The 25,640-nt window shown below is 45.2% G+C and overlaps 1 protein-coding gene across 1 annotated transcript; it reads left to right on the plus strand.

Annotated features, from left to right (window-relative positions):
* Nucleotides 1-922: 922 nt before the first annotated feature.
* nradd (neurotrophin receptor associated death domain) lies at nucleotides 923-20,277 on the plus strand. The gene is made up of 6 exons (XM_055904239.1): nucleotides 923-1,555; nucleotides 14,588-14,720; nucleotides 14,853-15,218; nucleotides 18,037-18,280; nucleotides 18,516-18,658; nucleotides 18,894-20,277. Exons 1-6 carry the CDS (start codon nucleotides 1,514-1,516, stop codon nucleotides 19,214-19,216), a joined length of 1,251 nt encoding a protein of 416 aa, XP_055760214.1. The 5' UTR covers nucleotides 923-1,513; the 3' UTR covers nucleotides 19,217-20,277.
* The last annotated feature ends 5,363 nt before the right edge of the window (nucleotides 20,278-25,640 follow it).

Below are 25,640 nucleotides of genomic sequence, written 5' to 3' on the forward strand. Positions count from 1 at the left end.
TGGAGAGAGAGAGACAGAAGAGAAGAGACAGCCAGGAGAGAACAATCAACAGAGAAGGTCACTGATATGTTACAACTCTGCTAGGCTACTGTCGTAATGTCCCAATGGCACCCTATTCCCTATCTAGTGCACTACATTTGAGCAGGGCACTATATAGGGAATAGGGTGCCATTTGTGATGTAACAATAGGCTACTGTGTGAGACTACTTTCTAGACTACTAAAATTAAGAAGTACATGAAATAAGTTATGTATAGAGGCAGCTTGTCCAAAAACCAAAAATATAGAGGCTATACCATATGCCTTCCCTGAATATTTGAAAACAGTTTAAATAATGTCTGGGCTATTACATGTATAATTTAGTAATCAGCAGAAGCTGTTATCCAAAGCGTGATAGAAATAGTGCATTCATTAAATAGCCCTGACATTATTTAGGACTAAGCTAAATATCCGTGTTTGTGCTTCAATAGTCTATTACAGTATAGTTTAGCCTACTTACCGGTAGTACAACTGCTAGGTTACAATATTATACATATATATCTTAATTATCCTATATAGTTTATATACATTTCATTTTATAAGCATGTGCTTATTTACATATATACTAAAAATATAGGCTATTATTTGTGTTATTAATGTTAATTAAAAAAAGAGTGTGACGGGGAATATTAGCTACAAAATATTTATTTCTGTTTACCCCCCCCCCCCCCCCCCTGGAAAAATAACCGGGGGTTTAAAAATTAAGACCGCAAAATACAGACCAGGCTACATCAAAGTCCCAACTTCCATTCTTTAAACAGATCCCTACGGCATCTTCCGGAATGTATCTCCTTTTATTTATTACAGTGTATCAAGTTTCATCTCCATTTGAATATCACTTCAATGTGTTTATTGCCGTCGCGTATCAGCCAATCACAAAGCGAGGACCCGGGCTCCAGTGGTAGAGAGCTGAAGGCGTTGAAAGTAAACCAAGCGCTTGAAGATCTCGGGGCCAAAACGCTGCGCTTCAGACTCACACTCTGCAAGAGGAACATGCCAACAAAGATTGAAGTGTGACTCAACTGTAGGGAATGTAACAAAGAAACGGTCTACAGTAAAAGTAGATTGTGTGTAGCCTAAAGAAGAGGATGTTTACTGTTTTCCTGACGTTTTCTTTCATGGCAGTTGATTTCACTGAAGAGAAGCGGCACCCGGACTTGCTGTTGAGTTTTGGGGCAATTTTTCTTCCACCGTATGTGTAGGATACTTTGATGCACTTTTTTTTAAATTGCTCTTATTTGGCCGTGTTCTTGTTACTTTCAAAGTGGTTTATTGACAGCTGCGAATAATTTTTACTTTCAAAGGGGTTTCTTGACAGCTGCGAATAGTTTTTAGGAAACTAGCTGCGCTTTTTTGACATTTACCTGTGTTACTTCTCACGGAGTAGGCTATTGAAGCCTTCTTTGGTCCCAAAGACTTTTGAAGGGGTATAGCCAACTCATTGTACGGGATTTTCCATCGGCGAAGAACTGTGACATGGACGCGCTTTGGGTCTGCACACTTTTTCTGCTCGTTAAGGTAAGTGTCATGACGCTCCTATTCCTGATATAAATAGGCTGTACCTCACTAATATATCTCACAGGCTACTGTCCAGTAATACACGAACAGATCAATTCCCTGTTATGTTCTGCTGACAGTACAATGTATAGTAACGCACATTAGTGTCCTACATGAGGGGAATTCAGTATTTAGCCAATCTGCAAAAAGTTAATGTTTTTCGCTACATTGTAAACTATGTTGGCATTACGCACGCGCTACATTGTAAATACATGCATTTATTTTATTTAACCCTTATTTTACCAGGTAAGTTGACTGAGAACACGTTCTCATTTACAGCAACGACCCGGGGAATAGTTACAGGGGAGAGGAGGGGGGGATGAATTAGCCAATTGGAAGCTGGCAATGATTAGATGCCTTGCATCTTGATTGTGTTACATTGTAATCTAGCCTACTTCTCACTCTACATTTACAATGTTCTGTATAGCTACAGAATGTGACATATTGTCATTATCTACAGCTCTCCTGCTTTTACTCAGAGATAAACTCTGTTTCTCTTTAATCTTCCTTACCAATTGATTAGACTTAGGCTGTATTATTACTATGTGTCATTTAAACGTTAATGCAGGTAGTTAAAATGAGAGATTTGATCTGTACAGATCAAAGTGTCAAAATAATCCTTTCCACAGCTGGAGAAGAGGACAATTTGACACTCCATCTCCTTTCAAGTCCAACAGACCTGAGGGCCTGTAGAGGAGAGGCAGCAGCTCATGTCTGGTCATGTTCCCAGGGCCTAACCCTTTCTTCAAGATCAAAGCACTGGAGATTAAACTCCATCAGATACTCTCTGCATTCATGTGACCCGGGAAAGATATTTATCTGTTTAATGAGGGGATAATATCAACAAACGTTCAGTTTAAATGGAAAACAAAGTTTGGGTTCCCCAAAACACACCTTTGTTTCTATCACAGAGGTTTGACACCTTTGTTTCTATCACAGAGGTTTGACACCTTTGTTTCTATCACAGAGGTTTGTGTGAAAATGTAAAAAAACACATTTTCTTTTGGTGAACTTCTCCAATTAGTTTTCTTTGCTTAACATGAATGTTTTTTCAAATCTCAATGTTTTAAAGATCATTATACTTGTCGTTGAATCCTACCGGCCCACTAATGTTAGTGGTTTGATTGTCCAAGGTTACATTACCAAACTGTATTACAATTCATAGATAGTACCATAGTCCTTCCTTGCGGCAATTCCTGGTAAAAATGCGTCATGAGTCAAACTATTGCTGCGGTCTGGATATCCGGAGCAAAGAAATTATCATTTCTCTCAGTCTGTGGCGAGAGAAGGGCGACCCTGTTTGTAGCAGAACAGTAAATGTAATTTCCATTTAGACGCTAAGCAGTTTTCTGATTGGTTATCACTTGAACTCCCGACCACCGCTTTGCTTTCCCACGGCGACATCTTTGAGAGTCAGTCAGCATTTTGAGAACTTTAATAATAAATTGCAGACAGACAAGCAGGCTCACAGTGGCATGGCTATTGGTATCCAGTAGTTTGTCATGCTGTTAGGAGGAGATGGAAACCTCAGCATATTCTCTGACTGGAACAAAACATGGTTAACAAAAGAAAAAAAGTTCCAGATTCCAAACGTTTACTTTTTAAAGATGACCTGCTACTGCTGATGACAGTAATCAGTGTTCATATTAAAATCATGGACCAATCGGACAGGCAAGCAGCTCTAGCTCCACCCTCCCTACCCATCCCTCTGCCTTAGTGTGTACGTCCCAAAATGGCACCCTATTGCGTATTATAGTGCATTGCCTCCCAAATAGCACCCTATTCCCTATATAGTGCACTATTTTTGACCGGGGCCGATAGGTCCACATTTTGACCAGATTTGCCCAGATAATGAGTCACGGAGGCAATTATGTGCATCCCAAATGACACCCTATTACCTATATAGTGCACTACAGGACCTCTATCTACATCTCCTGTTCTTCTGTCTGCTGGAGGTGTCAGTGTGGAGGTGGTGACACCATGCTGCTGTCCTCAGGGTGGAGGTGGTGACACCATGCTGCTGTCCCCAGGGTGGAGGTGGTGACGCCATGCTGCTGTCCCCAGGGTGGAGGTGGTGACACCATGCTGCTGTCCCCAGGGTGGAGGTGGTGACACCATGCTGCTGTCCTCAGGGTGGAGGTGGTGACACCATGCTGCTGTCCCCAGGGTGGAGGTGGTAACACCATGCTGCTGTCCTCAGGGTGGAGGTGGTGACACCATGCTGCTGTCCCCAGGGTGGAGGTGGTGACACCATGCTGCTGTCCCCAGGGTGGAGGTGGTGACACCATGCTGCTGTCCCCAGGGTGGAGGTGGTGACACCATGCTGCTGTCCTCAGGGTGGAGGTGGTGACACCATGCTGCTGTCCTCAGGGTGGAGGTGGTGACACCATGCTGCTGTCCCCAGGGTGGAGGTGGTGACACCATGCTGCTGTCCCCAGGGTGGAGGTGGTGACACCATGCTGCTGTCCCCAGGGTGGAGGTGGTGACGCCATGCTGCTGTCCTCAGGGTGGAGGTGGTGACACCATGCTGCTGTCCCCAGGGTGTGAGGGTCAGTGCAGAGAGAGAGCCCTGCCTCCTGGGGCTCCCCACCCTGTCATGTGCTCATCACCGTGGAAACTCCAGGCTGCTGCAGCCAAGGAGTCAAACATGTCAAATGGGATCGCACTGCAAGAAGGCCCAAGGAGTCAAACATGTCAAATGGGATCGCACTGCAAAAAGGCCCAAGGAGTCAAACATGTCAAATGGGATCGCACTGCAAAAAGGCCCAAGGAGTCAAACATGTCAAATGGGATCGCACTGCAAAAAGGCCCAAGGAGTCAAACATGTCAAATGGGATCGCACTGCAAAAAGGCCCAAGGAGTCAAACATGTCAAATGGGATCGCACTGCAAAAAGGCCCAAGCGCGGCTTTAGGGAGTGTGTGTGCATGCGTGCTCACGCGTGGGTGACTGCACGCTTATGAGTGTACGTGCACCACTGTGTGTACGCACACTTTTGTGTGTGTGTGTGTGTGTGTGTTGCTTATGTGTGTGTGTTGACGGAGTGACTGTGACAGCCGTGGAGTTCATAGCCCCTTTTGAAAGCAGATAGGGCTCCATGGTGGTCTCCTCTCACCAGGGAATCAAGTCCTCTACTACTGAAGTGGAGAGAGCACCTGCAGCCCCTCAACTCTCTCCAGTGGCCCTGACAGATCAGGCAGATCAGGTCTGTGTGTTCTCTTTTCTCATGCTCCTTGAGCCAAGGAGGTGTCGACTGTGTAGGCTGCTTGGCTCTGTATATAAGCAAGTCCTGAGCTACCATATAACAGTCTGAAATTAGTTTATATAAGCTAGCATATAACAGAACAGTACACAATGATTCTAATACAGTGCATCAAAATTCTAACAAGTCAGCACTTTTTTGGAACAAGATTCCACTCTGATGTCATATGCAAATCGGCTCACTTTTCATGTTGACTTTCTCAACTGCCTATTCCTGTTCAGTAGGCGAGTACGGAGAGATTTTACACAGGTCACATATTCCCTCTGAGGTCCATAAATCGGAGCTCTGTTAGTCCCAGTCCTGATTACTGTGGTCATTAAGCCCCAGGCAGTGTGGATGTTTATACACACACACACACACACACACACACACACACACACACACACACACAAACACTCCACCCCTTGAACTGGTGCACGGAGGGGAATATTAAACTCTATATTTGGTCAGCACAAGAGGAAATGCCAATGGGTCTGGCTCTGCAGAGCAAAGTAGAGCTGGAGTGGACCCTGTCTGGACTTTCTCGTGTGTGTGTGTGTGTGTGTGTGTGTGTGTGTGTGTGTGTGTGTGTGTGTGTGTGTGTGTGTGTGTGTGTGTGTGTGTGTGTGTGTGTGTGTTTGTGTGCGTGCGCTGTTGCCAGTTTCTGGTCTATAGCATGATGAAGCAGCAGTTGGAGACGTTACCAGACAGCATCGCTGCCACAAAATATTTATATTTCAGTGAAGGGTAATTGTGTGTGTGTGGTGTACAGAGATGAGGTAGTCATTCAAAAATCATGTTAAACACTATTATTGCACACAGAGTGAGTCCATTCGACTTATTATGTGACTTGTTAAGCAAATGTTTACTACTGAACTTATTTAGGCGTGCCATAACAAAGGGGTTGAATACTTATTGACTCAAGACATTATGGGGTATTTTGTTTAGGCGAGTTACACAAAATCTGAATTTAATCCGTTTTAAATTCAGGCTGTAAACCAACAAAATGTGGGGAGAGTCATGGGGTGTGAACACTTTCTGAAGGAGCTGTACGTTCCCAGTTTAAAATGATACCAGTAGACAATGTACACCAGATTTTGTACATGCCTTTTAAGTGCTGAAATATAAAATAGTTTAGTGCAAATCCAACCCTTGTAATTTAGGTACAGTATGACTTTTTTTTTAGATGACTGTTAGGCCACAGGAGGTGAGCATTACAGGTAACATTTTATGAGGTTAATTTATTTAATTCATTTTAGGAATGTTGCTTGCAAAATGATTGCAGTTGTTCCCATAGCTAGACAGTACATGGTTGCTCAATGTATCACTGACCTTCGCTAAGCTAGCAACTTGGCTAACACAGCTAGCATTTTAAGTCAATAATATGCTGTTTTTATAAAAATGTTGTTGGCTTTATAATTGTGAGAGAAATTTTTGTAGCTAGTAGCTAGGTAGTTAGTCATACCTAGGTAGCTTAGCTGACTTTTCTCAAAATGAACCTCATTGTGGCTAGCTACTTCTTGTCTCTTGTGCTAGCTTTTACAGCCAAATATCCCTTCAGAAACTTACAACATAAAAATATTGATATGGCCAGCATTATAGACCATTTCTCCCCTCTTACTGCAGCTTTAGCTCATCTTGTAACGGTCCTGACCTGTTTTATGTTGTTTTTTATGTGTTTATGGTCAGGGCATGTGTTTTGGGTGGGCAGTCTATGTTATCTGTTTCTATGTTGGTTTTGGGTTGCCTGGTATGGCTCTTGATTAGAGGCAGGTGGTTTGCGTTTTCCTCTAATTAAGAGTCATATTTAGGTAGGGCGTTCTCACTGTTTGTTTGTGGGTGATTGTCTTCCGTGTCTGTATGTTATTTCGTACCACACGGGACTGTTTCGGTTTATGTAGTCCTGTGTCAGCGTGCTTCGTGTATATGTAAGTTCGTTTGTTCAGGTCTGTCTACATCGTTTTGTTATTTTGTTAGTTATATCCAGTATAGTTCGTTTTCGTCTTTGTCTATTTTGTTTATTTAATAAATCATTATGTGTTCAAACTTCGCTGCGCCTTGGTTCCCTCAATACTCCTCCTTTTCCGAAGATGGAGAGGAGGAGGAACGCCGTTACACATCTCGAAACAACAGAGAAATGCTGTGAAAACCAGTGTGCTGTAAACATTCTAAAATGCAGTGAAAACCAGCGTGCTGTAAACATTCTAAAATGCTGTGAAAACCAGCGTGCTGTAAACATTCTAAAATGCTGTGAAAACCAGCGTGCTGTGAAAACCAGCGTGCTGTAAACATTCTAAAATGCCGTGAAAACCAGCGTGCTGTAAACATTCTAAAATGCCGTGAAAACCAGCGTGCTGTAAACATTCTAAAATGCCGTGAAAACCAGCGTGCTGTAAACATTCTAAAATGCTGTGAAAACCAGTGTGCTGTAAACATTCTAAAATGCCGTGAAAACCAGCGTGCTGTAAACATTCTAAAATGCTGTGAAAACCAGCGTGCTGTAAACATTCTAAAATGCTGTGAAAACCAGTGTGCTGTAAACATTCTAAAATGCTGTGAAAACCAGCGTGCTGTAAACATTCTAAAATGCTGTGAAAACCAGCGTGCTGTAAACATTCTAAAATGCTGTGAAAACCAGTGTGCTGTAAACATTCTAAAATGCTGTGAAAACCAGCGTGCTGTAAACATTCTAAAATGCCGTGAAAACCAGCGTGCTGTAAACATTCTAAAATGCTGTGAAAACCAGCGTGCTGTAAACATTCTAAAATGTTGTGAAAACCAGCGTGCTGTGAAAACCAGCGTGCTGTAAACATTCTAAAATGCCGTGAAAACCAGCGTGCTGTAAACATTCTAAAATGCTTTGAAAACCAGCGTGCTGTGAAAACCAGCGTGCTGTAAACATTCTAAAATGCTGTGAAAACCAGCGTGATGTAAACATTCTAAAATGCAGTGAAAACCAGCGTGCTGTAAACATTCTAAAATGCTGTGAAAACCAGCGTGCTGTAAACATTCTAAAATGCAGTGAAAACCAGCGTGCTGTAAACATTCTAAAATGCTTTGAAAACCAGCGTGCTGTGAAAACCAGCGTGCTGTAAACATTCTAAACTGCTGTGAAAACCAGCGTGCTGTAAACATTCTAAAATGCTGTGAAAACCAGTGTGCTGTAAACATTCTAAAATGCTGTGAAAACCAGCGTGCTGTAAACATTCTAAAATGCCGTGAAAACCAGCGTGCTGTAAACATTCTAAAATGCTGTGAAAACCAGTGTGCTGTAAACATTCTAAAATGCTGTGAAAACCAGCGTGCTGTAAACATTCTAAAATGCCGTGAAAACCAGTGTGCTGTAAACATTCTAAAATGCCGTGAAAACCAGCGTGCTGTAAACATTCTAAAATGCTGTGAAAACCAGCGTGCTGTAAACATTCTAAAATGCTGTGAAAACCAGCGTGATGTCAACATTCTAAAATGTTTTGTCACCGGTGCTTGTTTTGTTGAAATGTTGTTGTCCTCACTGTTGCTCCTACGGCACTAATCTGGTGAGCACCTTTTGGAGCTCCGCCCAAGCAAGGCATTGGATTGGTTTGACATGTGAGGTGAGGTGAGGTGTCACTGATTCCGGGTTCCGACCCCTCTTTAGCTGATTTCTGCCATGGAACTTCCCCAGGCTTCCCGTTTTAGGGAGGCTTGTGCATTCCAAATAGAACCCTATAGGACTCTGATCACAAGTGCACTACGTAGGGTATAGGGTGTCATTTGGGACACACATTGAATACACGGCCATTGAAAGAGACTACAAGCCATTAGCCAAGCTCTTCTCACTGTGATGGGCCATTCTCACATTTACATTTTCTGTCATTTAGCAGACACTCTTATCCAGAGGGATTTACAGTCAGTAGTCATTTAGCAGACACTCTTATCCAGAGGGATTTACAGTCAGTAGTCATTTAGCAGACACTCTTATCCAGAGGGATTTACAGTCAGTAGTCATTTAGCAGACACTCTTATCCAGAGGGATTTACAGTCAGTAGTCATTTAGCAGACACTCTTATCCAGAGGGATTTACAGTCAGTAGTCATTTAGCAGACACTCTTATCCAGAGGGATTTACAGTCAGTAGTCATTTAGCAGACAATCTTATCCAGAGGGATTTACAGTCAGTAGTCATTTAGCAGACACTCTTATCCAGAGGGATTTACAGTGAGTAGTCATTTAGCAGACACTCTTATCCAGAGGGATTTACAGTCAGTAGTCATTTAGCAGACACTCTTATCCAGAGGGATTTACAGTCAGTAGTCATTTAGCAGACACTCTTATCCAGAGGGATTTACAGTCAGTAGTCATTTAGCAGACACTCTTATCCAGAGGGATTTACAGTCAGTAGTCATTTAGCAGACAATCTTATCCAGAGGGATTTACAGGCAGTAGTCATTTAGCAGACACTCTTATCCAGAGGGATTTACAGGCAGTGCATTCAACTACGGTAGGTAGAACAAGCACATATCACAGTGATAAGACAACCACAGCTCACTGTAGAAGCTCATGTGATGGCTGAGATGAATACCTGTTGAAACTGAGCTCCCATCACCCTGATACTGCAGATCTGTGCTGAGGTTCACATGTTGTCTGGCTCCTCAACTAGTGGTGCAATAAGACCTCTGTGCTGAGGTTCACATGTTGTCTGGCTCCTCAACTAGTGGTGCAATAAGACCTCTGTGCTGAGGTTCACATGTTGTCTGGCTCCTCAACTAGTGGTGCAATAAGACCTCTGTGCTGAGGTTCACATGTTGTCTGGCTCCTCAACTAGTGGTGCAATAAGACCTCTGTGCTGTTGATCTTGGAATGAAACGTACCCTCCTTTTCCTTCAAAGCTGTGCTGTTGATCTTGGAATGAAACGTACCCTCCTTTTCCTTCAAAGCTGTGCTGTTGATCTTGGAATGAAACGTACCCTCCTTTTCCTTCAAAGCTGTGCTGTTGTTCTTGGAATGAAACGTACCCTCCTTTTCCTTCAAAGCTGTGCTGTTGTTCTTGGAATGAAACGTACCCTCCTTTTCCTTCGAAGATGTTCTCTTTCTAGTGGTGGTGGAATTGTTTCAGTGCAGTTTTGTGACTGGAATGATCAAATCAAATGAAATGTTATTTGTCATATTGGCCGAGTACAACAGATGTTGACGTTACAGTGAAATTCTTACTTACAAGCCCTTAACCAACAATGCACTTCAAAAAATAGTGTTATATTTACTAAATAAACTAAAGTAAAAATGTTTTATTAAATTAAAAGTAACACAATAAAATAACAATAACGAGGCTATATACAGGGAGTCAATGTGCAGGGGTTCAAGTTAGTCTAGGTAATTTGTACATGTAGGTAGGGGTAAAAGTGACTATGCATAGATAATAAACAGCGAGTAGCAGCAGTGAACAAAATAAAAAGGATCAATGTAATAGTCCGGGTAGCCATTTGATTAATTGTTCAGCAGTCTTATGGCTTGTGGGTAGAAGCTATTAAGGAGCCTTTTGGACCTAGACTTGGCACTCCGGTACAGCTTTCTGTGCGGTAGCAGAGACACCAGTTTATGAATTGTGTGACTGGAGTTTTTGACAACTTTTTGGGCCTTCCTCTGACACCATCTAGCATATAGGTACTGGATGGCAGTAAGCTTGGCCCCAGTGATATACTGGGTCATACGCACTACCCTCTGTAGCGCCTTACGGTCGGATGCCGAGCAGTTGCCATACCAGGCGGTGATTCAACCGGTCAGGGGGAAAATGTGTTGTCGTGCCCTCTTCACAACTGTCTTGGTGTGTTTGGACCATGATAGTTTGTTGGTGATGTGGACACCAAGGAACTTGAAACTCTCGACCCTCTCCACTACAGCCTGTCGATGTGAATGGGGCCATGTTCGGCCCTCCTTTTCCTGTAGTTCACAATCATCTCCTTTTGTCTTGCTCATGTTGAGGGAGAGGTTTTTGTCTCTAACCACCTCCCTATAGGCTGTCTCATCGTTGTCTGCGATCAGGCCTACCACTGTCGTGTCGTCAGCAAACTTAATGATGGTGTTGGAGTCGTTCTTGGCGACACAGTCGTGGGTTAACACGAGGGGACTAAGCAAGCACGACTAAGGGGCCCCCGTGTTGAGAATCAGCGTGGCAGATGTGTTGTTGCCTACCCTTACCACCTTTAAAGGCGGCCTGTCAGGAAGTCCAGGATCCAGTTGCAGAGGGAGGTGTTTACTCCCAGGGTCTTTAGCTTAGTGATGAGCTTTGTGGGCACTATGGTGTTGAACGCTGAGCTGTAGTCAATGAACAGCATTCTCACATAAATGTTGCTTTTGTCCAGTTGTGAAAGGGCAGTGTGGAGTGCAATTGAGATTGTGTCATATGTGGATCTGTTGGGGCGGTATGCGAATTGGAGTGGGTCTAGGGTTTCTGGGATGAAGATTTTGATGTGCGCCATGACCAGCCTTTCAAACCACTTCATGGCTACCGACGTGAGCGCTACGGGGCAGTAGTCATTTAGGCAGGTTACCTTTCGCTTTCATGGGCACAGGGACTATGGTGGTCTGTTTGAAACATGTAGGTATTACACATTCGGTCAGGGGGAGCTTGAAAATGTCAGTGAAGACACTTGCCATTTGGTCCGCACATGCTCTGAGTACACATCCTGGTAATCTTTCTGGTCCCGCGGCCTTGTGAATGTTGATCTGTTTAAAGTTCTTGCTCACATCGACTACGGAGAACGTGATCACACAGTCGTCCGGAACAGCTGATGCTCTCATGCATGCCTAAGTGTTGCTTGCCTCGAGGCGAGCATAAAAGGCATTTAGCTCATCTGGTAGGCTCGCGTCACTGGGCAGCTCGTGACTGGGTTTCCCTTTGTAGTCCGTAATAGTTTGTATGCCCTGCCACATCCGACGAGCACCAGAGCCAGTGTAGTATTCAATCTTTGTCCTGTATTGACACTTTGCCTGTTTGATGATTCGTCTGAGGGAATAGCGCAATTTTTATAAGCGTCCGGATTAGTGTCCTGCTTCTTGAAAGTGGCAGCTTTAGCCTTTAGCTAGGTGCGGATGTTGCCTGTAATCCATGGCTTCTGGTTGGGATATATACGTATGGTCATTGTGGGAACGACGTCGCAGATGCACTTATTAATGAAGCTGGTAACTGAGGTGGTATACTCCTCAATGCCATTGGATGAATCGTGGAACATACTCCAGTCTGTGCTAGCAAAACAGTCCTGTAGCGTAGCATCCGCATCATCTGACCACTGGCATGGTGTGTGTGTTTGTGTGCGTGCATGTGTGTGACACCGTTTATGTTTGTGTGTGTGTGCGTTGGTTCCTGTGTGTGTTGGGCTCGTTGGAAGCTCCACATGTTGACACAAGCTGCTTCTTGGAGCAGACATCGGAGACAGCGGTTTCTCCCAAATGGCACCCTATTCCCTACGTAGTGCACTACTTTTGACCAGAGCCCTATTGGCCCTGGTTAAAAGTAGTGTACTATAAAGGGAATAGGGTGCCATTTGGGAGTGAGTCGGGGAGAAATCCGAGGGTTGTTTAGCTGTTAGCAGGAGGTTAGTTGTTAGACATCTGTTAGTTCCTGTCTTCCCTCAGGCTCCAGGGATAATGGCTAGTGGGTCAATCAGCCCTCAACATGGGCATGTTTCAGATGCAGACTGCTTTAGAGGGCCTTGATGGGGGGGGGGGGGGGGGGGGGGGGTGTAAATCTCTTGTTCTTAGACAGAGTGAGGGGCGGGCGGGAGGGAGCGACACACACACACACACACACACACACCTGCAGAGCTGGGGGGGGGGGGACAGACGGACATCAAAGGCCCCCTCAAAACAGACACACATGCTGGGCTGCAGTGGCTAACTGACACACCCGCCTGGGGCTACAACGGTCTCCCCTCCTCCTCACCCTCCCTCCCTTCCTCCCACCCCTCACTGTGTCTGAGGACAAGAGACACACACACACACATTGTGACTATAATGTCATTCACACCCATGTGGAATGTGTCAATGTGGGAGGGAGGAAGCCCTTTCTACTCCTTCCTTCTTCCTGTCTCAGTGTTTTCCTTCTCCTTTGTTTTATTCTTTCCATGGGTCTAAAGCCAGTCTGATTAAAGCCAGTCTGATTAAAGCCAGTCTGATTTAAAGCCAGTCTGATTAAAGCCAGTCTGATTAAAGCCAGTCTGATTTATAGCCAGTCTAATTAAAAGCCAGTCTGATTAAAAGCCAGTCTGATTAAAAGCCAGTCTGATTTAAAGCCAGTCTGATTAAAGCCAGTCTGATTAAAGCCAGTCTGATTAAAGCCAGTCTGATTAAAGCCAGTCTGATTAAAGCCAGTCTGATTAAAGCCAGTCTGATTAAAGCCAGTCTGATTAAAGCCAGTCCCTCCTGCTAGGCTGCACTGGGCTCTATAAGCCCTTAGGAATGTCTGATGTATCCCTTATGTTTAACACACACTGGGGCTGCCTTCCCAACGGCACCCTATTCCCTATAGAGTGCACTACTTTTGAGCAGAGCCCGGCGAGCGCTATAGACCCTGGTCCAATGTAGAGCCCCATATAGGGAATAGGGTGCCATCTGGGCCTCAGTCTGGCCCCTCCATTACCCGGCCGGGGGCAGATAAGCGCTCAGCACTCTGAAAACAGAGCCAGATCAAAATATATAAAAAAAGACTATTTTCAATTGGCCCACCTTCTCCGCACCTTCTCCCCATTCTTTCCGTCCGATGGCGAGGCAGGCAAAGGGGTGTGTGTGTAATTAATTTCCTGATTTCTAGACGAACATTGAGGTCTTATTTTTGAGTCTTTGGTTGGTGGAACTGGACTGGCCTTGACTGAGACCAGCCGAGAGAGACGCTTGTGCTCTTACTCCTCCAAACATAGCTTGTTACCATAGTTTCCATCCTAGTATTGAGCATATCTAGGTGTTGGCTTGTCACCATAGTTTCCATCCTAGTATTGAGCATATCTAGGTGTTGGCTTGTCACCATAGTTTCCATCCTAGTATTGAGCATATCTAGGTGTTGGCTTGTCACCATAGTTTCCATCCTAGTATTGAGCATATCTAGGTGTTGGCTTGTCACCATAGTTTCCATCCTAGTATTGAGCATATCTAGGTGTTGGCTTGTCACCATAGTTTCCATCCTAGTATTGAACATATCTATGTGTTGGCTTGTTACCATAGTTTCCATCCTAGTATTGAGCATATCTAGGTGTTGGCTTGTTACCATAGTTTCCATCCTAGTATTGAGCATATCTAGGTGTTGGCTTGTCACCATAGTTTCCATCCTAGTATTGAGCATATCTAGGTGTTGGCTTGTCACCATAGTTTCCATCCTAGTCTTGAGCATATCTAGGTGTTGGCTTGTTACCATAGTTTCCATCCTAGTATTGAGCATATCTAGGTGTTGGCTTGTTACCATAGTTTCCATCCTAGTATTGAGCATATCTAGGTGTTGGTTTGTCACCATAGTTTCCATCCTAGTCTTGAGCATATCTAGGTGTTGGCTTGTTACCATAGTTTCCATCCTAGTATTGAGCATATCTAGGTGTTGGTTTGTCACCATAGTTTCCATCCTAGTATTGAGCATATCTAGGTGTTGGCTTGTCAACCACTTACCACTCATCAGTTTGATCTATAAAAGAGTTCCCTCATCACTGGCATCTGCAGCACCGATAAATAAATCACTATCTATCTATCTATCTGATAATTGATGCTAAGCTAACTGTTGTGTTTCTCCTTCCAGGTTGCCCTGGGAGATGCCTGCGTCACTGGGCAGTTCAGCCAGTCAGGGGAGTGCTGTAGCCCGTGTGCTCCAGGCCATGGGGTGGAGGTAGAGTGTGGGATGGAGGACACCAAGTGCAAGCCTTGCCCTGAGGGTGAGTCATGGAGGCAATAGGGTTTAGATGCTGTTGCTTATGCCATTCCCCCAGTAGACATACAACTATAGTACGTACATATTGATAATACTGTGAGATACATTCAAATCACCTATACCTTGTATGTTCTAGGAACGTTCTCCCCATCAGACGGTCTCTCCCCGTGCCTCCCCTGTGCCCGCTGCCCGGCTGGCATCCCAGAGCTGACCTCCTGCAGCGCCACCCAGGATACCCACTGTGACTGTGACCAGCACTTCTACCTGTGGCGGGATGGGAAGAGTGTGGCAGGGCTATGTGCCGCCTGCACCGTGTGTGGACGTGGCGAGGGGGTGGTGAGGCTGTGTGGAGCCCAGGGGAACACCCAATGCCAACCATGTCGCCCAGGAACCTTCTCAGAGGAGAAGAGTGATATCAAGCCCTGCCAGGCCTGCTCTCAGTGCTCTGACACTGAGGTGGAGATCAGAGCCTGCCAGCTCAACTCTGACACCCTCTGCATGGGTGCGTCTCTGTGTGTATGGTGTGTGTATGGACTTAAAGTTGACCGGGGCAGCTCTAGCAGGGCAGCTCTAGCAGGGCAGCTCTAGCAGGGCAGCTCTAGCAGGGCAGACATTTGACAAACTGACTTATTGGAAAGATGGAATCCTATGACGGTGCCACGTTGAAAGTCACTGAGTTCTTCAGTAAGGCCATTTTACTGCCAATTTTTGCCTATGGAGATTGCATTGCTGTGTTCTCGATTTTATACAGTTGTCAGCAACGGGTGTGGCTGAAATAGCTGAATCCACTCATTTGAAGGGGTGTCCACATACACTATATATACAAAAGTATGTTTCCCATGTCAATAAAAATCCCTTTGAGAGAGAGGGAGAGGGAGGGGGAGAAAGGGGGGGAGAGAGGAGACATGTGGCCAACACCTGTACCCACACCTAATCTGAACACTTAGCAACACTCTTGAGGAAACATGAGCACAGTCCAACAGAGAGAAAACACTCTTAAGTGCTGCAGTCAAATGGCTCGGAGCCGACAGCTCTTAAAAAGGGCCTGACAATCTAACTACCCCCACACCAGACCCCAGGGCCTTGGCACATTGGTGACCCCAACATGGTAACCCCTCACTGGCTCCAAATGACCAAGCCTTGGCCTAGTGGCCTGGATCTCCCCAGGAGTCTGGTCATCTGAACACACACAGGTCACCCCATCTGACACTGTAGATAGAGGTCAGGGGAGTCCCCAGTCGTGTTTGATCCTAAAATAGGCCGGATGTAGAAGGAGTAAGGAGGGGTTTGGGGGGTGGGGTGACTGAGGCAGGGGCTGTAGAAAGGGGTAAAGAGGAGGGGGGGTTGACTGAGTCAGGGGCTGGTAGCTGACTGGGTTAGGGGGGCTGGTATCTGACTGGGTCAGGGGGGTCTGGTAGCTGACTGGGTCAGGGGGGTCTGGTAGCTGACTGGGTCAGAGGGGTCTGGTAGCTGGCTGGGTCAGGGGGGTCTGGTAGCTGACTGGGTCAGAGGGGTCTGGTAGATGACTGGGTCAGAGGGGTCTGGTAGATGACTGGGTCGGGGGGGGGCTGGTAGATGACTGGATCAGGGGGGTCTGGTAGATGACTGGATCAGGGGGGTCTGGTAGATGACTGGGTCAGGGGGGGGCTGGTAGATGACTGGGTCGGGGGAGCTGGTAGATGACTGGGTCGGGGGATCTGGTAGATGACTGGGTCGGGGGAGCTGGTAGATGACTGGGTCGGGGGAGCTGGTAGATGACTGGGTCAGGGGGGGCTGGTAGATGACTGGGTCAGGGGGGGCTGGTAGATGACTGGGTCAGGGGGGGCTGGTAGATGACTGGGTCGGGGGAGCTGGTAGATGACTGGGTCGGGGGGGGCTGGTAGCTGACTGGGTCAGGGGGGGCTGGTAGATGACTGGGTCAGGGGGAGCTGGTAGATGACTGGATCGGGGGGGGGGCTGGTAGCTAACCTAAATATGTTCACTGTTTGTGACTGTGTGACTGTGTGACTGTGTGTCTGTGTGACTGTGTGTCTGTGTGACTGTGTGACTGTGTGACTGTGTGACTGCGTGTCTGTTTGACTGTGTGTCTGTGTGACTGTGTGTTTGCATCAACTGTAGGTATGAAAGCCCTCACATTTTATACACAGTCATTGACTTATTACAAAAAAAACATTGTGCCAATGGTAGATGTGTCAAGGCCCTTGATTTGATGTTGAGACAGGGATAAGGACAGGGCAGATATGTTGAGACAGGGATAATGACAGGGCAGATATGTTGAGACAGGGATAAGGACAGGGCTGATATGTTGACAGGGATAAGGACAGGGCAGATATGTTGAGACAGGGATAAGGACAAGGCAGATATGTTGAGACAGGGATAATGACAGAGCAGATATGTTGAGACAGGGATAAGGACAGGGCTGATATGTTGAGACAGGGATAAGGACAAGGCAGATATGTTGAGACAGGGATAATGACAGGGCAGATATGTTGAGACAGGGATAAGGACAGGGCAGATATGTTGAGACAGGGATAAGGACAGGGCAGATATGTTGAGACAGGGATAAGGACAGGGCTGATATGTTGAGACAGGGATAATGACAGGGCAGATATGTTGAGACAGGGATAAGGACAGGGCTGATATGTTGAGACAGGGATAATGACAGGGCAGATATGTTGAGACAGGGATAAGGACAGGACAGATATGTTGAGACAGGGATAAGGACAGGGCTGATATGTTGAGACAGGGATAATGACAGGGCAGATATGTTGAGACAGGGATAAGGACAGGACAGATATGTTGAGACAGGGATAAGGACAGGGCTGATATGTTGAGACAGGGATAAGGACAGGACAGATATGTTGAGACAGGGATAAGGACAGGGCTGATATGTTGAGACAGGGATAAGGACAGGGCAGATATGTTGAGACAGGGATAAGGACAGGGCAGATATGTTGAGACAGGGATAAGGACAGGGCAGATATGTTGAGACAGGGATAAGGACAGGGCTGATATGTTGAGACAGGGATAAGGACAGGACAGATATGTTGAGACAGGGATAAGGACAGGGCAGATATGTTGAGACAGGGATAAGGACAGGGCAGATATGTTGAGACAGGGATAAGGACAGGGCAGATATGTTGAGACAGGGATAAGGACAGGGCTGATATGTTGAGACAGGGATAAGGACAGGGCAGATATGTTGAGACAGGGATAAGGACAGGGCAGATATGTAAAGTGGGCCCCTTCTATCTTTAGTGTTTCCTTCATGGTTCAGTGGTTCTCTAATCAACAGTCTCCCATCTCTTTCCAACCAACAGATAAGAAGCTCCACATCCTGTCTCGTCCCCCTGAGTCTGACGGCCCTCTGGCCGCTCCTCGCCTGCCTGGGTTAGGGTTGGTGAATGATGGAGAGGAGGCCAGCCCTGCCCCTGGAGGAGGAGCGGCCCCCAGTGCCCCCGGGTTCACCCCTCGGGATGATGGGAGCAGCAACCACATCCTGGTCTATGTATCTGTTCTGGCTGCTGTGGTGCTGGGCCTGCTGCTCTACGTCGCCTACAAGTGGTGAGTTGACAGGAGACACGCTGCCGTCTCATTGGCTGCATCCTGATTCTCCACGCTTGAAGCATTGCATTGGCTGGAGGGAGTTGTTCAATTATTAAATGCATGACGGGGTGGAGAATTGTTAGCAAACCTTTCGATTGCCGTCATGTAATTCTGTACTAGGTTGTGATAAAAAATGATCCTGTTGTTATGTTTAGTAAAGAGTGTAAAAGTGTTTCCTCCCACCTCTCGTCAGCTGGACGTCGTATAAGCAGAAGCAGGCGTTGAGTAAAGCCCGCGCTGCAGAGCTGGGGACGTGTCCTGAAGGAGAGAAACTCCACAGTGACAGCGGCGTGTTCCTGGACTCACACAGCCTGCAGGATAGCCAACCAAGTAAAGGTAACAACAAACAGCCATCTCAGGACTACACCAGAATCGACATCACTGCACTACACTTTACTTGAGTGAGAACAGAAGCCCAAATTAAAGACACGTTCTAATCTCTCTCAATGTAGAGCACATTTAGCATTTATCAGACACTTATCTAGAACAACTTACAGATGTCTTTTCTCATCTATTATAACTGTTGAATGGACTTGTGACTATCTGTGTCTGTTGTGTATTCTACCCCCAGGTAGTAAGAGGGACAGTAAGCAGGACAGCCGTCTGTACATCAACCTGCCCCCCCACAGACAGGAGGAGGTGGAGCGTCTGCTCCAGGAGGGGAGCGGGGGCCGCAGAGGCTCCTGGAGGACCCTGGGGGCCGCGCTGGGCTACGAGCCCGAGCAGATGGACCTGTTTGGGCACGGCGAGGCCCCTGTACACACCCTCCTTTCCAACTGGGCCCAGCAGGAGGGCTCCACTCTGGGACTTCTGTGCTCGGCGCTGGCCCGCATCGAGAGGCCCGACGTGGCCGCCGCTCTCACCTGCCCTGCCCAGGGGGTGTCTGTGGTCTGAAGAAGGAGCCATGTTTGGTCCCAAATGGCACCCTATTCCCTAAATAGTGCACTACTAGTAAGCTAATGGTCAAAAGTAGTGCACTATGTAGGGTGCCACAGAGCCTTCCTCATGAGCCTGATAAGACTGGGTCGCATTCATTAGGAACCAAACGGAAGAAAACGGACTGAATCAGGGAGTGACGACCTGAACTTGAACCAATAAGAAATGTTTGTTTTCCGTTGCGAAACATACTGCTGCGATGTGTACTAATGAATACGACCCTTGTGGACTTAGGAGAGGATGGATGGGGCAAACAGCCCTCCTTCTCTCCCAGTGGGATGGCATGCCAGGGGAGGTACTCTTGACTGCCCCATAATGCCTCAGACATTTGAACTGAAGAGGACAGTGGAAGTGTTGTTGCTGGCTCGTTGAGCTGGTTCATCCTCTATTGTAAATGTACAGTATATCCACCATTCTTCCAGTATATATATATATATATTTGTTACCATACTTGTGTATAATCTGCCCAAGCGTTCTAGGAATGGGTATTTATTTGCAGCAATGTCAGAAGGATCCACTCTCTTTCCTGATTTGTTTTGCAGCAATGTGAGGAGGATGCACAACAGCTGCCTGTAACTAACTGAACGGGCATGGGAATGAGACACTCTGTAGAACATTCTTTACAACTATGCAATAAAGGCATTCTGTTCATATTAACAATCAAATCGTGAATTTTAAGACCATTGTAAATATGTGATCATAGATTCATTGTAATATAGTGTTAGAAAGGTTTTCAAGCATGAAGGGGCAATCGCAAACATGTTGGACTGAGGATGCATGATGACAGTCTGTCTCTCTCTCAGCCACTCCATCTTAAAGACATTGGGAGGCCTCAAGCCACTGATGTACTATCACCGTTGCTAATCACTGCCTCTCTCCTATCATCCTTTCTGGTGTGGCTGGCTATCCAGAACATTATCGTTATGTAACAGTCAATCACTTATTCTTGTCTATATTCTAATGTCATGGTGTGTGTTTTTCTAAGATGTCGTTTCATATAATAAATGCTTCTGAAGGTGTGAGTGAGTGAGAGTCAAACGGTGCTCTCTCAGCTTGTTGTGTTACGTGCTCTGACAAGTACAGTGGTTTCGGTCCTACCGGAACGTAGAAGCAAGCAGCTACCTGCTCTGTGGTAGTTTATTCTGAAGATAATCAATCAGTGTCTTTGTTTGTCTCAGTAACCTAACTGAGCAGCGCTGTGACTTGTAACATCAATGAAACAAGTATGTGGTCATGTCAGAGGAAAGTATGGAGGACTTCCATGTACAGCTGAAGTCGGAAGTTTACATAAACTTAGGTTGGAGTCATTAAAAGTCATTTTTCAACCACTCCACAAATTTCTTGTTAACAAACTATAGTTTTGGCAAGTCGGTAAGGACATCTACTTTGTGCATGACACACAAGTAATGTTTCCAACAATTGTTTACAAACAGATTATTTCACTTATAATTCACTGTATCACAATTCCAGTGGGTCAGAAGTTTACATACACTAAGTTGACTGTGCCTTTAAACAGCTGGAAAATTCCAGAAAATTATGTCATGGCTTTAGAAGCTTCTGATAGGATAACTGACATCATTTGAGTCAATTGGAGGTGTACCTGTGGATGTATTTCAAGGCCTACCTTCAAACTCAGTGCCTCTTTGCTTGACATCATGGGAAAATCAAAAGAAATCAGCCAAGACCTCAGAAAAACAATTGTAGACCTCTACAAGTCTGGTTCATCCTTGGGAGCAATTTCCAAATGCCTGAAGGTACCACGTTCATCTGTACAAACAATAGTACGCAAGTATAAACACCATGGGACCACGCAGTCGTCATACCGCTCAGGAAGGAGACGTGTTCTGTCTCCTAGAGATGAACGTACTTTGGTGCGAAAAGTGCAAATCAATCCCAGAACAACAGCAAAGGACCTTGTGAAGATGCTAGAGGAAACGGGTGCAAAGGTATCTATATCCACAGTAAAACGAGTCTCATATCGACATAACCGGTTTGCAACTGCACATGGTGACAAAGATCGTACTTTTTGGAGAAATGTCCTCTGGTCTGATGAAACAGAAATATTGTGGTTGGCCATAATGACCATTGTTATGTTTGGAGGACAAATGGGGAGACTTGCAAGCTGAAGAACACCATCCCAACCGTGAAGCACAGGGGTGGCAGCATCATGTTGTGGGGGTGCTTTGCTGCAGGAGTGACTGGTGCACTTCACAAAATAGATGGCATCATGAGGCATGGAAATTATGTGGATATATTGAAGCAACATCTCAAGACATCAGTCAGGAAGTTAAAGCTTGGTCGCAAATGGGTCTTCCAAATGGACAATGACCCCAAACATACTTCCAAAATTTACCCAACTTATTGTGGGAAGCATGTGAAAGGCTACCAAAAACATTTGACTCAAGTTAAACAATTTAAAGGCAATGCTACCAAATACTAATTGAGTGTATGTAAACTTCTGACCCACTGGCAATGTGATGAAAGAAATAAAAGCTGAAATAAATCATTCTCTCTACTATTATTCTGACATTTCACATTCTTAAAATAAAGTGGTGATACTAACTGACCTTAAGACATGGAATTTTTACTCAGATTAAATGTCAAGAATTGTGAAAAACTGAGTTTAAATGTATTTGGCTAAGGTGCATGTAAACTTCCGACTTCAATTGCAACTCTTGCCATTAGTACTGAATCTGAGGACACTTCCATTTAACTCTCCCCATTAGTACTGAATCTGAGGACACTTCCATTTAACTCTCCCCATTAGTACTGAATCTGAGGACACTTCCATTTAACTCTCACCATTAGTACTGAATCTGAGGAGACTTCCATTTAACTCTCCCCATTAGTACTGAATCTGAGGAGACTTCCATTTAACTCTCACCATTAGTACTGAATCTGAGGAGACTTCCATTTAACTCTCACCATTAGTACTGAATCTGAGGAGACTTCCATTTAACTCTCCCCATTAGTACTGAATCTGAGGAGACTTCCATTTAACTCTCCCCATTAGTACTGAATCTGAGGAGACTTCCATTTAACTCTCACCATTAGTACTGAATCTGAGGAGACTTCCATTTAACTCTCACCATTAGTACTGAATCTGAGGAGACTTCCATTTAACTCTCCCCATTAGTACTGAATCTGAGGAGACTTCCATTTAACTCTCCCCATTAGTACTGAATCTGAGGACACTTCCATTTAAGTCTCCCCATTAGTACTGAATCTGAGGAGACTTCCATTTAACTCTCACCATTAGTGCTGAATCTGAGGAATATAATTTTATACTAGGAAGAAGTTAATTAGTTTTTCCACAGAATGATCAAAGGGCACATATGGAGATTTACAGTTATTACATGTTGGTCTTGAATGAATCATAATACAACTTTATAACAGTTTTATTAAATACTCAATACAACCACTTGATGGGTCACACAGTTAAGAGGTTTGGATTTAGGAGGGTATTTAAAGGGGTTGGGACAGAGACAGTATTAGGAGGGTATTTAAAGGGGTTGGGACAGAGACAGTATTAGGAGGGTATTTAAAGGGGTTGGGACAGAGACAGTATTAGGAGGGTATTTAAAGGGGTTGGGACAGAGACAGTATTATGAGGGTATTTAAAGGGGTTGGGACAGTATTAGGAGGATATTTAAAGGGGTTGGGACAGAGACAGTATTAGGAGGGTATTTAAAGGGGTTGGGACAGAGACAGTATTAGGAGGATATTTAAAGGGGTTGGGACAGAGACAGTATTAGGAGGGTATTTAAAGGGGTTGGGACAGAGACAGTATTAGGAGGATATTTAAACGGGTTGGGACAGAGACAGTATTAGGAGGGTATTTAAAGGGGTTGGGGCAGAGACAGTATTAGGAGGATATTTAAAGGGGTTGTGACAGAGACAGTATTAGGAGGGTATTTAAAGGGGTTGGGGCAGAGACAGTATTAGGAGGGTATTTAAAGGGGTTGGGACAGAGACAGTATTAGGAGGGTATTTAAAGGGTTTGGGACAGAGACAGTATTAGGAGGGTATTTAAAGGGGTTGGGACAGAGACAGTATTAGGAGGGTATTTAAAGGGGTTGGGACAGAGACAGTATTAGGAGGGTATTTAAAGGGGTTGGGTCAGAGACAGTATTAGGAGGGTATTTAGAGGGTTTGGGACAGAGACAGTATTAGGGTATTTAAAGGGTTTGGGACAGAGACAGTATTAGGAGGGTATTTAAAGGGGTTGGGACAGAGACAGTATTAGGAGGATATTTAAAGGGTTTGGGACAGAGACAGTATTAGGAGGGTATTTAAAGGGGTTGGGACAGAGACAGTATTAGGAGGGTATTTAAAGGGGTTGGGACAGAGACAGTATTAGGAGGGTATTTAAAGGGTTTGGGACAGAGACAGTATTAGGAGGGTATTTAAAGGGGTTGGGACAGAGACAGTATTAGGAGGATATTTAAAGGGTTTGGGACAGAGACAGTATTAGGAGGGTATTTAAAGGGTTTGGGACAGAGACAGTATTAGGAGGGTATTTAAAGGGTTTGGGACAGAGACAGTATTAGGAGGGTATTTAAAGGGGTTGGGACAGAGACAGTATTAGGAGGGTATTTAAAGGGGTTGTGACAGAGACAGTATTAGGAGGGTATTTAAAGGAGTTGGGTCAGAGACAGTATTAGGAGGGTATTTAGAGGGTTTGGGACAGAGACAGTATTAGGGTATTTAAAGGGTTTGGGACAGAGACAGTATTAGGAGGGTATTTAAAGGGGTTGGGACAGAGACAGTATTAGGAGGATATTTAAAGGGTTTGCGACAGAGACAGTATTAGGAGGGTATTTAAAGGGGTTGGGACAGAGACAGTATTAGGAGGGTATTTAAAGGGTTTGGGACAGAGACAGTATTAGGAGGGTATTTAAAGGGGTTGGGACAGAGACAGTATTAGGAGGATATTTAAAGGGTTTGGGACAGAGACAGTATTAGGAGGGTATTTAAAGGGTTTGGGACAGAGACAGTATTAGGAGGGTATTTAAAGGGTTTGGGACAGAGACAGTATTAGGAGGGTATTTAAAGGGTTTGGGACAGAGACAGTATTAGGAGGGTATTTAAAGGGTTTGGGACAGAGACAGTATTAGGAGGGTATTTAAAGGGGTTGGGACAGAGACAGTATTAGGAGGGTATTTAAAGGGGCTGGGACAGAGACAGTATTAGGAGGGTATTTAAAGGGTTTGGGACAGAGACAGTATTAGGAGGGTATTTAAAGGGGTTGGGACAGAGACAGTATTAGGAGGGTATTTAAAGGGGTTGAGACAGTATTAGGAGGGTATTTAAAGGGGTTGGGACAGAGACAGTATTAGGGGGGTATTTAAAGGGGTTGTGACAGAGACAGTATTAGGAGGGTATTTAAAGGGGTTGGGACAGAGACAGTATTAGGAGGATATTTAAAGGGGTTGGGACAGAGACAGCATTAGGAGGATATTTAAAGGGGTTGGGACAGAGACAGTATTAGGAGGGTATTTAAAGGGGTTGGGACAGAGACAGTATTAGGAGGGTATTTAAAGGGGTTGGGACAGAGACAGTATTAGGAGGGTATTTAAAGGGGTTGGGACAGAGACAGTATTAGGAGGGTATTTAAAGGGGTTGTGACAGAGACAGTATTAGGAGGATATTTAAAGGGGTTGGGACAGAGACAGTATTAGGAGGATATTTAAAGGGGTTGGGGCAGAGACAGTATTAGGAGGGTATTTAAAGGGTTTGGGACAGAGACAGTATTAGGAGGGTATTTAAAGGGTTTGGGACAGAGACAGTATTAGGAGGGTATTTAAAGGGGTTGGGACAGAGACAGTATTAGGAGGGTATTTAAAGGGGTTGGGACAGAGACAGTATTAGGAGGATATTTAAAGGGGTTGGGACAGAGACAGTATTAGGAGGGTATTTAGAGGGTTTGGGACAGAGACAGTATTAGGAGGAAATTTAAAGGGGTTGGGACAGAGACAGTATTAGGAGGGTATTTAAAGGGTTTGGGACAGAGACAGTATTAGGAGGGTATTTAAAGGGGTTGGGACAGAGACAGTATTAGGAGGGTATTTAAAGGGGTTGGGACAGAGACAGTATTAGGAGGGTATTTAAAGGGGTTGGGACAGAGACAGTATTAGGAGGGTATTTAAAGGGTTTGGGACAGAGACAGTATTAGGAGGGTATTTAAAGGGGTTGGGACAGAGACAGTATTAGGAGGGTATTTAGAGGGTTTGGGACAGAGACAGTATTAGATAAAAGTCTTCACCCAAACTATTTTTTAAGATATGCTTTCCCTTTCCTTGAGATTCCTGCTCCCTCCCTCCAGTCCCTCCCTCCCTCCAGTCCCTTCCTCCAGGACTTCTACTCACTCTGTTCTCAGCTG

The sequence above is a fragment of the Salvelinus fontinalis genome, chromosome 38 (assembly GCF_029448725.1).
Source record: "Salvelinus fontinalis isolate EN_2023a chromosome 38, ASM2944872v1, whole genome shotgun sequence".
In the NCBI taxonomy this organism is placed as follows: Eukaryota; Metazoa; Chordata; class Actinopteri; order Salmoniformes; family Salmonidae; genus Salvelinus; species Salvelinus fontinalis.